This window comes from Carlito syrichta, unplaced genomic scaffold (assembly GCF_000164805.1).
Source record: "Carlito syrichta isolate Samal-C Ts95f unplaced genomic scaffold, Tarsius_syrichta-2.0.1 Scaffold306711, whole genome shotgun sequence".
NCBI lineage: Eukaryota > Metazoa > Chordata > Mammalia > Primates > Tarsiidae > Carlito > Carlito syrichta.
The window spans coordinates 284726-298278 of NW_007250807.1; the positions used below are offsets into that span (position 1 = coordinate 284726).

Below are 13553 nucleotides of genomic sequence, written 5' to 3' on the forward strand. Positions count from 1 at the left end.
TGCCCTGTGTGTGCAATTCATAGAGCATGTTTATCGGCTTTGTGTGTGTGTGTGTGTGTGTGTGTGTGTGTGTGTGTGTGTGTGTGTGTGTCTTCGTTTATCTAGATGTGTTCAGACTCTCCACACCCCATTAAGTTCTCTAAATATCATACTTCCTTCCACCCTCACCCTGGCTTCTGTGCCTTTGAAGTTTACCCAGGAGGTGGTGCAACTTTGTGTCTCTGACATAGCTTGGAAGCTTTTTCTGAGGATGTGAACCTGATTGTCAACTCTGTACAAAGTCCTGTTTCGGAAATCCTCCCTGACCCGGAGGCGTCTGCTCTGGGAAACTCCACACTGGCAGGGATGCCTGCTTGATTTTTCTCTGACATTTATTAAAACGAAGAGAGAGAGAGAGAGAGAGAGAGAGAGAGCCCTTGCCATTGTGTGTGTGTTTGTGTGTGTGTGTGTGTATGTGTGTGTGTGTGTGTGTTAGGACTGCTAAAACACACATATACTCCTAAACTTCATGCACTTCATTTCTTAATATTCCTGCTCTTCCCTAAGTAATGAACATTTATTTGAGAACAAGACGCAGTTTTATCCTTAAGGGGGGAAAATGCTCTTCTAGAGAAAACCAGTACAACAGTAGTACAGTCAAAAGGGACCTAAAGAGAATGAAAAAGCTAACAAGGAAAGGGCTGGATGGTAGTTATGCATTAACAAATCTATACCTGGTATATTCTGAAGGGGAAAAATAAAGAAATGGTATGAGGTCGTTTACGCAGGAGTGGGTGGCTTGGAAATTTAATCTAGCTCAATTGTCAGAAAAGGAGAATTTAGGCAGGGGCGTGGGCATGCCTGCCAGACCTGTGCTTGCCAGACAGACAAAGGGGTCTTTAGGAAGGTGATAAACGGGCGCGTGGGGCTCCGGGGAGAGGCGGAGGCTGGGACTGAGGGTCTAGGCTCTTTGTTTCCTACCGAGTGGTGGGCTAGGAGGGTAAAGCCGAGCCCCAGACAAAGCGGCCAAGCCTCGCCAGGATGCTGAGGGTTCGACCCCAGCCTCGGGACCCTGGAGAGCAGACGTGGGCGGGGCGAGCGGGGCGCTGGGGTCGCCAGATGCGGCGAAGCATTCTCCCCGAGCCTCCCTACAGCCCAGGCGGGAAGGAGAGAGCACTCTGAGCCCCTCTGGGGGAAACAGATCCGGGACACTACACCTTTCACGGGTGTCATTTCCCGCTGGCCCTTTCCTGGACGTTGCCGGCTGGTGGGCACAACCCTGGGCGCTGAGGATGGGGAGGCGGGCACGGGCGCGGTGGTCGGACCCGGGGCTGGGCTTTCGTCCGCACCGGTTTCAAGCCCAGATACGGTTTCTTGCCTGCGGATCTCAGAAGGGGTGGGGCGGGCGCCTGACTTAACCAAACAGGAAGAGAGGTGCGCGCCGAGTCTGCGTCCTTCTCCCCCAGAGCTGGCGGCAAGGCTGAAAGGCTGAGTGAAAAGATAGAGAATGCCTTTAGTGCAGGAATCAGACCTTCGCTTACATTTTTTTTTTTTTTTTTACTTTTCACTGTTAAGTCAGCAACTGGCTCCTCCTCCTTAATTAAAGCCCGCAATTTCAGTCCTGCGGGGCGAGGCCAAGAGCCGGCTGCAGGCATCTCGCTGGAACCCGTACCCCGTGGCGTCCCGGCTGCCGCGGCCACTGCCTGAGAGCCGGCGCTGCCTGGAGCTATGTGAGGACAGCTAGTGCCCCTGGGCGCTCTTTCCCTTTCCCCTAAGATGAAACATTCGATGGAAAGGCTTGTGATCTAAACTCGTGGTTTTGTTTCAACTCCCAAATAGTGCTTCTGGAGGAGAAGTTGACTCATCAAACTATCCTACCGTCCGATTGACTCGCTTTCTACCCCAACCACGTGGAGAAGTCAGTTTTGAGACGAGTAAACTAGAGGGGAGGTTTGGCCCCAGAGCCCAGGGTGGTATTCATAAGTGAGGTAACAGAGGCAGTCTCTGGCCTTTGGGGGGCACTGCGTGCCTTGTGGGTGGGCTGTAGTTTCAAAGAAGGGCCTTCTATAGCCCTTAAATCTTATAGCATCCCCCTCAATTTACATTTAAGTTTTCTGCTGCCGTTTTCTGCAATAGGCACTCAGCTTCATTTTCTATTCGACCTCTCCCCTCCCTGACTGGAGGTCTCATCTAGAGTTAGGGCAGCTTTAATCTTGTATACTACAATGTGGGAGCAGTCGTTCCATGCAGACAAAAAAAGAACCAGCACAACTTTCCCGCTGACAATCCATATTCTTATTTCTCCAGAGGAATTACTGGCAGAGTTTTTATAAGGAATTATTTCAGAAAACGTCCAGTAATAAATATTGGACACTTAACTTTGATACTTCCTTCCACAAAAGCCTGTTATTTGACTGTTGTGATGACTTGGCTAACAAAGTTTAGATCAAAGTGTATTGAAGGTACTATATTAAGTAGTGTACTCTTGACTGGCTTTTTTTTTTTTTTCCTTGATGCGCCTCACAATTGGCCTTTGACTTAACTGGCTCTGCGTGCTCTTTTGGGTATAATTGGAAATGTGTTAACTTAAGGTTCCCACAAATAAAATATGTGGGCATGCCTATTGAATGAGATAGGAAGTTTGAAAGTCTAACATAAACTTTAATATGCTACAAATATTTGTTTTGATTGTGTTTCCTTAAAACTCGCTACACACTATTTTTCTGTTGAGCGCAAATGAGACATTAATTTTTCTTATCATTCAGAGATCTTTCTTATAATTTGACTCAATGTGTTTGATTGTCTTTCTAAATGATCAACAATATTAGCTCTGAAACTTCTGATGAAATTTGAGAGTGGAGATAAGCATTTGTACTTAGAGTAAAACCATAGTCAGCAATGTTAGTTCCAGTTTGTTTTAGGGTTGGTCACACCCTTATAAATGAAGAAATCCAGCATTTCCCCTTCACACATTTCATTTGTAATTCTACTAAAACCCAAAAGCAATAAGTTAAGGTAGAACATTCCATCTTTATTTTTAGTCATTTGGCTCTTGAGTAAGAAAACATAAAATTGCTTGCTGTCTGTGTTCTGGTTTAGTTTGTTGCAAGTTGTTTTTTTTAACACAACTTTAAACTTTTGATATTAAGGAAGAAGTTTAATTTAGTTCAAAGGGAACAAATTCATTCCAAAGTCAAGTTATGAAGAGTTTCAGCGGGGTTGAATGCCGAGTTTTTGATAACTAATTTTATGAAGTGAAATTAATCAAATGTGTTATATACTGAAGAACTAATAGAATAAATTGTGGTGAAACTTGGAAACTCATATTTCAATGAAAACAATATTTGTAGATATTAGGTAGCATGACAGATGATTTGTTTCTGTCACTAGTGTCACATAGATGACCATCTTAGTGGATGCTTTCTTAGCTCCAAATAAGCAAGGATACTTTGTAATATAGTGCTTTATGCTGAATGATATCTTCGATGTGTTGTGGTGTTTTCCCTTTAAAAGTGTATATTAAATTTTATTTTAGATAGTCTTATGCAAGAAATGTTTTTGGTGCAGCTGTTCAAAAGTCATGTCTGATCTGGAATGAGAAATAAGTAGGGGGTGGTAACATTCTTCATGCCTTGCATTTATGGGAAGGAAAAGCCTTTTCTAAGTTAGAGTGCTACCAAGGTCATGAGTGAAAAATCCCATGGGACCCGTTTAACTTTATACAAAGAAATTTACTCAAGAGGTTCAGATTGCATTAAGCCTGGCCTTCTCTCACATGAATTCCATTGACTATAAAGAGTGTGACTAGTTGTAGCTATTTCCATTCAAAGTTCTTTCCAGTTAAAGTCTGAAATTTGGCCTGTCAGCTGTTCAATGAAAACAATTCAAACAGCAGAGTAACATGCAAGCAGTTTATTCAAATAAAACTGATTTAATTATTATTATTTTTTTGAGTTGGGGTCTCACTCTGTCGCCCAGGATGGAGTGCAGTGGCACACTCATGGCCACGGCAGCCTTAACCTCCTGGGCTCAGGCGATCCTTCCGCCTCAGCTTGACAAGTAGCCAGAACTACAAGCACGTGCTACCGCACCTGGCTAATTTTATTTTTTATTTTTTTATTGTAGCGACGAGATACTGCCAAGTTACCCAGGCTGTTCTCGAACCCCTGGGCTCAGGCAGTCTTCTCACCTTGGCCTCCCAAAGTGCTGGGATTACAGGCTAGAGCCACAGCACCTGGCCTGATTTAAATTTTTTAAAGCACTTTAAAAAAATCTTGTAGGTTCTGAAAAACTCAGCACAACTAAGTACATCATAGCAAACATTCTGCCTTGTAAAAATCGTATCTGTATCTACATGTCAGTGAAGCAATCTTTCACAGATTGATTGATTGATTGTTTGTTTATTTTACTTATCTATCTACTTTTTGGAAACCAGGTCTCCCTATGTTGCTCAGGCTGTTCTCCAACTCCTGGGCTCAAGCAATCCTCCCACCTCAGCCTCCTGAGAAGTTGAGACTATAGGTATAGGCTACCATGCCCAGTGCTTCTATACATTTAAAAAAATGCAAGCCCATGAGTATTTTTACTTCTTCCATGAAAGTTTATTGATAATAAAAATAATAACTGTCATCATAGTGTAGCAATCTCTGTCTAGAAAAGATGATATTGATAGGACAGCTATTAATGGAATGAAGACTGTAAATTTTATGCCCCACTCTCAGAAATAGCGATAGATTGTGCCTGTACTCATGAGGTCATATCTCCAAAGGTCTGAAGGTTAACTTCTGTGTATTTTTACATTTTTATCCATATGTAGATATTACCACTAAACATATAATATGAAAATTGACTTCTGGGCTGCTGAGTAGCGAGGAGTACCCTATGTTTTCTTACATTCCAAATGACCTCTGCAAAATGAGTGTTATTATCCATGTATAGGCATGGGAATGCATCATTTTCATCAGTAGGATAGTTTGAAATATTAATTTTTATAGAGTTCTAAATTTCACAGCGAGTAGAAGCATATTGTGCTTTGAGCTGCTTCAAATTTAAACTACATGTTTAAAAAAGAATACAAACCAAAATACCAAGCTATAAGCCTTCAATTACAGGATTCATCCAACAGCTGTTACACAGGCAATGTTTCCATTGATAGTAAGAAAGGATTGCCTACATAATAAACACAGATTTAGACTTTGTTATTGAGCAAATAGTCATGTCAGTTTTAAACTATGTTATTGAGATTCTAATAATTAAAAAATGATATGTAAAGAAATTAACCCATGTATTGAGAAGGCTATGTTTTTTGTCATTATGTCTTAAGAAATGTGGTTTTTGATCTCTGAATCTTGGTTTACATTTATAAAGTACCAAGAAAAGAATGTATTGAATGATTAATTGGTTCAGCTACAAATGTCTTAATGACATGCATGCCATTATAGGTATCTTTCACCATCATCACTCCCACCAGCATTTCTGCTACTACCATGCTGAGTAGCTGGAACTGCTGGCATGTGTGTATTTTTTTGGTAGAAACAAGGTCTCCCAATGTTGCATAGGCTGGCCTCGATCTCCTGGTCTCCAATGATTCGCCTGCCTTGGCACCCCAAATTGTTGGGACTACAGGAGTGAGCCACTGCTCCTGGCCTGCCTGTATGTATGTAATAGAAAATATTAATAATAATGACTACTGAATGTGTTTTCTCTTTACTACAATCTGTATCTCCCTACCAAGAACTGTCAGGGAGTGTCTTGTTAAGGTGTTTTTAAGACCAATACAACTTTTAAAATTATCATTTTGATAGTGTTTTATAAATTATGTTCACATATAAAGCCCACTTGATTCTCATAAAAAATTGCATATTAAATAATGTCACTGCAATTGTCAAGAGAATATTATCTAAAAACATAAGTCTAGCAAACTATAGAATCACAACCATGCCCAGGTCACCTGATATTCCAAGATTTTCTTATCAAAAAACAAAAATTCATTTTTATAATGCATATGTACCTTCAGTGAAAAAAATGACACAATATTAGGATTCACTATTGCACAAATGCAGGAGAACTGACCAAACATTCCTTTTTCTACTACCTAAACAGAGTTAGTGAGAGGCTAGTGGGAAGCAAAGCTTTTCTAAATTTTATTTCTAATTGACGGATGATAATTGTATATATTTATGGGGCAAAATGTGATGTTTTCATAAAAGTATACATTGTGTCAGAATCAAATCAGGTTAATTAGTATATCTACCACCTCAAATATTTATCATTTTTTGTAGTGAAAAAAATTAAAATCTCTTTCAGGTATTTTGAAATATACAATGCATTATGACTAACTGTACTCACTGCACTGTAGAACACTAGAACCTATTTCTCCTGTTTAATTGAAACTTTGTACTTACTGATCAACTTCTCTCCATTCCCCAACCTCCTTCTATTCCCTAGCCTCTAGTAACCACCATTGTACTCTCTACGATGAGTTCTACTACTTTAGATTTAATATATAAATGAAATGATGTGGTATTTGTCCCTCTGTGCATGTTTTTTCTCATTTAACATAATGTCTTCTAGGTTCCATGTTGTCTTCAATGACAGAATTTCCTCTTTTGTTTTTGTTTTCCATTCAATCATCAGTAGACAGTTAAGTTGTTTCCATATCTTGACTACTGTGAAAAATGCTGCAGTGAGCATGGGAGTGCAGCCATCTCTTCAACATACTGATTTAAAGTATTTTGAGTATATGCCCAAAAGCTGAATTGCTGAATTATATTGTAACTTTGTTTTTATATTTGATGAGGTTTTTTTTTTATTTAAGTACCACAGAGTTCTTTCTTTACATGGAAATCTTTTTTTCAAAAACTTTAAATATAGTTCCTTGTCCTGTTAAATTCATATTCACTTAATTCTTATAACACCTTTTATCATGCTAGCATATATCCTTCTAATGTGCAGAAACAATTGTTCACCAGTAATATGTTTCATCAGTAATCTAAATCAAATTCTGTATTCTACTGTGTATACACAATGCTTCCTATTTTCACAAAGCTGGCATTTTTGTTTTGTTTCAGTGATGGTGAATTGTGTTTGAGTCGATCACTTGTCAATAGTTCTGATAAAATTATTCGAAAAGCTGGCTCTTCAATTTTCCAGCACAACGTAGAAGGTTGGAAAATCAATTCCTCTTTGGTCTTGGAGATAAGGTGAGTTGCTTTAATAAGGCATAATAAATTTCACATCATGTTCTCAAATACTTTGGGTTTGGTAAACTTATATCAAGCTCTTGATTTATCATTTAAGTATGAATACTTCAATAAAAGAGTGAACCAGCTCTATTTAATATTGCCCACTGTAGAATTTGAAACCATAAAACTTAAACCATTATACAGCGAGAAATTTAAGGATTAATATGTGAATTTTGAAGATAGTGTCTTTATACTAATAGAATAAAATACTCAACAGAATACTCACATTTAACACACTTTACCGGATACTCAGAGTAGAAATATATTTTAAGAATCATCTTCAACTTTTCCCTATTTAGTATTCATTATACCTTTGCGTTTTCTAAACTAGATGAAAATAGAGCTTATTATACTCATATTTAGCTGACAATTATAAATAATTTTGTCTTATTCTGTGATCTAGTATGTCTGTGAACTAATATAAAAATGAGTAAAAGTCAGAAAATAAACTTTCTAGATTGCTAGCTAGGACTAGGCATTTTAGCTGAAACAAACTCTTGAAACTAAACTCAATGCCTATGTATATCCATTATGTCATTTTCTCTTAGTATAGACCTATGACTAATAAGAAATACAGGGTCATACCTTCCTAATTATGGAGGAAAGAAGCAAATCATTTTTCTACATAATCATATAACTGTGTAGGTTGGTATATTAGAATTAGAGCCTTTCAGTAAATCAGAACTCTTTAAAAATTTGAGATAATTCAGTTTACATGATAAAATCACTTTTGTATTGGAAAAATCTATTGTTGACTGGATATTAGCACACAGATTTCATAAGAGTAGCTTAGTAATTCATAGATAAGGGACTGATTAATTTTCCTGGGTTTCTACCTACTCACTTTTTGGATTATGCTTATATATAATGTAGATTATATTATACCCAACTTGAAGGAAGAGTCTATTACACTTGTCTTTGGAGTATGCATAGCAATTCATAGAATGCGTTGTAGAAAAGGCACTCACTTCATTTTGCAATTTACTTGAAGAAATATTTGGAAACTTAAAAAAAGTTGGGTATCAGGGAAAATTAGGAATGGTTAGACTACATTTTTCTTTTTATAGATTTGGAGGTGAATGGAAAGGGAAATAGGAATCAAGTCATGGCAGTGTCAAGTGGTATGTATTTGGTAGCTTTTAGTTTAGGGAAATCTTTCTATATTTGTGAGGCTAGATCAAGAATGAGGAGATGTCTGAGTTTGCTGACAGAGTTCATAAATTGGTGTCTTCTGGGTAGAATATGGCCAGAAAACAAGATTTATTTCAATTGAATAAAGAATAAACAAACCTTAAGGCTAATCTTAAAAATCTGGAAATTCCTTATAAAAGTACAGGCTTTCACAAACTGTTGAGAAATACAAAGATTTGACAACTCTCAATCTGTATTCCTCATGAGAATTGTTTGGTTAAAGTTGACACTAACCATGATCTCTCAAGTTTGACATTTTTACACCTAGAGCAGCATCTCTCCTGATTCCTTCCTAGTGTCTCATAACCCCAGTACCCATGTTTAAATTTAGAAACTCTGTGAGTGATGAGATAATTAGGAGGAAAAAGCTTCAAGACGTGAGATGATACAGGGTCACAAACACAAATATCATTTAGAACAGAGTAAGGATTCATGGTTCTTGGAGGTAAATTGGAAAGAGGGAAATACAGGTGAATAAAATGGAAAGCTTTGATCTATAAGCAGAAAGAAAACTTTCAAATTGGATGGTTCAGCAAGAAGAGAATCTATTAGGTAAAAATAATTAGGTAAAGAAGCACGATGGAAGAAACTAAAATATGATATTATAATAGTTTAATTATCTATCTAGCCATACCTAATAATATGTCAGATAAAGAACAATCTAGTAAGTAAGTTAAGTAATTGACACTAGTTCAATTAGTATATTTGGCCATGCCTTCTTAATATCTATACAGAATTGAATACTATAAATGTGCAAAAGGCTACAGATACACATTTTGCTATTAATAAGGTATTCAAGCTAAAGGTGGCATACATAAATTGATCCAAACATTTGTTATTGCAACTTTACAAGTTAATGAAGGTTGCTTTCCTATCTTTGACAGTGACCTATTTTCAGTTATAACAGCTGATAACATGAATGGCTTGTTATTACTACTTTTATATGGTAATCTTTAACAGATAAAGAAATAAACAATAAAACAGTGAGCAAATACTGAATAATATATACAGATTTGTCACTTCCTTGCAATGAAGGAATAATTTGTAAAATCATTATTGTACAATGTGCAAACAGTTCATAAAAATTATGATTGCCTGTAGCAGAAATGACTAGTGAGTATTAATCAGTTTGACATTTGTAATAAAATATTTAGAATATGAAAATGTCTGATTGTTCACTTGGCTTTTGCAAATATGTTATTTAAAAGTCACATGAAATCTAATCATGGAACATTTTGGTTTATTATTATTTCCATTTCTTTCTCACATCACTATCATTTAAAAATTGTCATATAACTTTGTGTGTGTGTAAGCGAGTATGGATATGTTTTAAAAGCATTTTCACAATTCTATTTTGAAGTTTTAAAGACATTACAACTAACCCTCTTTTATCTGACTTGATTGAGCTATGCTTACAAATCTTCCTCATTTTTAAGATCTCATTAAATTTATAAAGCCCTTATGATATTTCTAATAAATTTTGTATCTACTTACATTAACATATGAAAAATTTACATTCGAATGTGAAATATTACTGAAGACTTTTTTTACATTTGTCGACATGATTTTTTTTCTTTTACTGTTTTTTAAGCTCCACATGCCTTCCGTTACTTTCCATAAGCACACCAAGAATTTGTTCACATATATTCATTAAAAATACTGTACATTTGGGAATTGTCTAAGATAGATCATTCCATGTATTATCTCACTGTATTTTAAAGATTTCTCAAGAATTTGGGAATTATGCATTCTACAGTTAACTTTGCAATTAAAATAATTAACATTTTAAAAACTTGATTTTAATGATAATGGTTTGTTTTTTATTATTGTAAGCTAAGAAATGACACATTTATGTTGCATTAGATGTGCATGAATCTGTGAACATTGTACTGAGAGATTATTTAGTCATGTTCAGTACTTGTGACTTGACATTTTTTCCATATTTGGATTTTTTTCCCCTTTTTTTGAAGTACAAATATCAAGTATAGGTGCATACAAATGTATAAGCACAGCTACTCATTAAGACAGCTTAATCATATCATAATAGGTCATGAAATGTTTCAGCTCTAAGTATCATGCTGTATCAAAATTCTTAAGCAGATAATTCTTGCAGGTTAACTAAAAACAGTTGCAAATTTTTACATGCTTTACTGTCAAAAATAATTTGCTACTACATGCATAGATTATTTTATAAAAAGGTCCAGATAAATTTATGCACCATCTGGTACTTGTTTTGATCTATAAATGTCCAGGAGAGCTAATTTTGAGTCGTGAAGCTTATTAGTTGCAGAGTTAAGATTCAAACTCAGGCCTGTCTGACTGTAGAACCAGAACCTATGTAACAAGTTACTTGTAAGAGTATATTTTAATGCTAAAAATGCATGCCATTATGAAGTACATAATTTTTGCCTCTAAAATAACCAAATATGCTATTCACCTAACATGATCAAATTCTGGGACAAATAGCAAATATTAATCTAGGATGTAAATTATACTGAAAATGCTTTTCTTCAAGTGTTGTGGGACTATTTTGCCTTTTTATTTGATTGTGTTTGTTAGAGTTTTTTTAATACTAAAATATCTTTCTTATAACTACTAGGACTCTAAGTTTAGAAGTCCCAAATAAGCTATAAATTTTGTTTTTTCATAGCATTGAGGCAAGTTGCCTTGCAGAAAAATATTTGCTTTTTTGTAAGCATAATTAAACACTTGACATTTCTTAAAGTTGTATTTTGTTTTGTTTTTCCCTTTTAGTGAACTGTGTCAGTACTAACTAAATTGATACAGCGATTATTTTTCTTTTTTGGGTCTGAAGTCACTGCTTGAAGTTTGCAAAAACTGATTCCTAATATGAGTATTCCAAATTTGCTTCTCAATTTGGGATGCCTTCCAATTCTAAGTACTTTTTGATGGATTATCAATGTCATTTAGATTAAATTGTAGTTGTAGCATGTTTGTTTGTTGTTGACAAGAAACACTACAGAGAAGAAAGGGTGTCACCTGGCGATGTAGTAAATGTTTTGCAAGTGAAAACAATGTTGTAGTAAACGAATTATCTGGTACTGGTAGTTGCTATTTCAAGTGGTGGGTGATGTTGAAAGAGATGTTCTAATTGAAAATTCAGTTAATAGTTTCTGTATAGAATCTATTTTTGTCAGTTGAACAGTCTAAACCAACCTTTCAGTTTAAGCCAATATTATCTTTAAAAAACATTTTTTATGACTAAGAGTTTTAGTTCTACTGAAAGTGAAACATTTTCAGTTTTTTCCTTTAACTTTAACGTTAAAATGATTGTTGAATTTAAGTGTTTGCTTATCTAGTGATGTTTTAAAAGTTGCATTATGATCACAAAATGACAGTTAAACGGTCTTTTTGTCTGTTTGACCTGCTTTTACTATCAGTAATAATTTGACTACATATTAGGAAAATTGTACAGATAGAAACTGCTTTTTAACGTTAACTTTTGTAGATTTATGTTCCTCAAGAGTCCAGATGTTAGGTTTAGTATTCTGTCTCTCTCATTTCTGAATTAATTTGGTTTAACCTACTGTTAAACAAAATGAAATTATATGAATTATCTTCTGAACAAAAGACTATATATTTTCCTTGGTGATAATGTTGTTAATGCTCAATGTAATTACAATAAATTTTAATGCTTCTAATGACATTTAGCAACTTATATTTGAGTCCTATTTTTTTTTTTACATATTTATAGTCTGAACAACAACCAGACTTAGAATCCACGGAACGTTTACTTCTCCATTACATCTATAGCATAAAAACTGTTTTCAACCTGCTAGTGGGGTAAAAAAAAACTAATCTTTCCTTATTGTTTCCAAAAAGTAGTAAGCACTCCATTCACAATATTATTCAGTAGTGATTATTTTTAGTCTTTCTTGCATTCTACACCAGGAATTTTATCTCAAATAGTTTTCAGTGCATAGATGTCGGTCCTAAATATAAACTAAACTGGTTTTTTTAAAGGAAAAATGCTGGAGTCATTCAAGAGCTTTTATTTATTTATTATTTATTTATTTTCAGTTTAAGAAAGCAAATTGTACACTAACAATTGTTCTGTTCTGAGTTTTGCCTAAGAAAATTTTTAAGTTTTTATATTTTGATTAGTTTATGTGTGTTGGTACTTTTTATTGCGTTTAAAAGCTTTTTTTTTTTACCATTTTTATCATTTCTATTAAATAAAAAAACTACTACTGAGCCTTTAACACAACAGTGGAGGAAAGCATAATAATTGTCATCTGTACTTAATAATTATTTATCTCATTAAGCATGATTTTCTTCCAAGAGTTAGACAATATAATGTCTCTTAAAACTTTGTTCAACTCTTATAGTCCCTTTTTTATATTATTTTCATTAAGAGTGAATAAATTAAACATGTTTTGTTACACATAGAAATTTGGAAGGCATGTTTTAAATTGTTTTTGCTACTAACTTTCTATGACACAACAAAGGTGCTGTTATTGAAGAGTTCTTTTTTCTATTAGTTAATAAGTATGCAAGGCATTAACATTTTTTGACTGAGTAGTAGGGATTTGTCTTTTGGATTTCCAAGCTTGGGTCTTCTCTCCAATCTGGACTTCTAATCTATTCATTCACTGCAAGCTTACAAGTAATAGTATTACTATTTGTGAATGTACAACTTCAAATATATTTACTGAAACCCATTTATTCAAAGGAAAAAAAAAAGAAACACTATCTAATTTGATGATTTGACCACATCCGTGCAGTCTCTGTTTTAGAGGCAGCCTTGTCATAGTAACAGGAAATGAGATATTTTTATTGAAGTACAGGTGTCAGGTATTACTTAATTTTTTTCCCAGACAAATAAATGGCAGCTAATGAGTATGTATAAAAGTTTCTGTGTATTGCAACTCTTGGTGCTAGTTGTTAACTTTTGTAAGGAATAGTTTTGTGCTTGATATAATTAAAGTCTTTTCCATTTTATGTGATACATAAGCCTTATACTTGCTGATTTCAACTACAAGTTGCTTCTTATAGAAACTATAATGTGTTAAGATAAACTGTTATCGTGTCTGATAGTATTTCTATCTTTTTTGTAATTTTATTTTTAGGCTATTTATACAGGCTTCCTCTCCTTATGAACCTAACATTCAGAATATT

The 13553-nt window shown here is 34.9% G+C and overlaps 1 protein-coding gene across 3 annotated transcripts in view; it reads left to right on the forward strand.

Moving 5' to 3' along the window:
• ST8SIA4 (ST8 alpha-N-acetyl-neuraminide alpha-2,8-sialyltransferase 4) overlaps nucleotides 1-13553 on the forward strand; it is a 61712-nt gene that overhangs the window by 12559 nt on the left and 35600 nt on the right. For all 3 annotated transcript variants that reach the window (XM_021715132.1, XM_008063283.1, XM_008063284.2), the window contains one exon: nucleotides 7050-7181. In XM_021715132.1, coding sequence (XP_021570807.1) covers nucleotides 7050-7181 — 132 coding nt within the window. The remainder of the gene's footprint in view (nucleotides 1-7049; nucleotides 7182-13553) is intronic.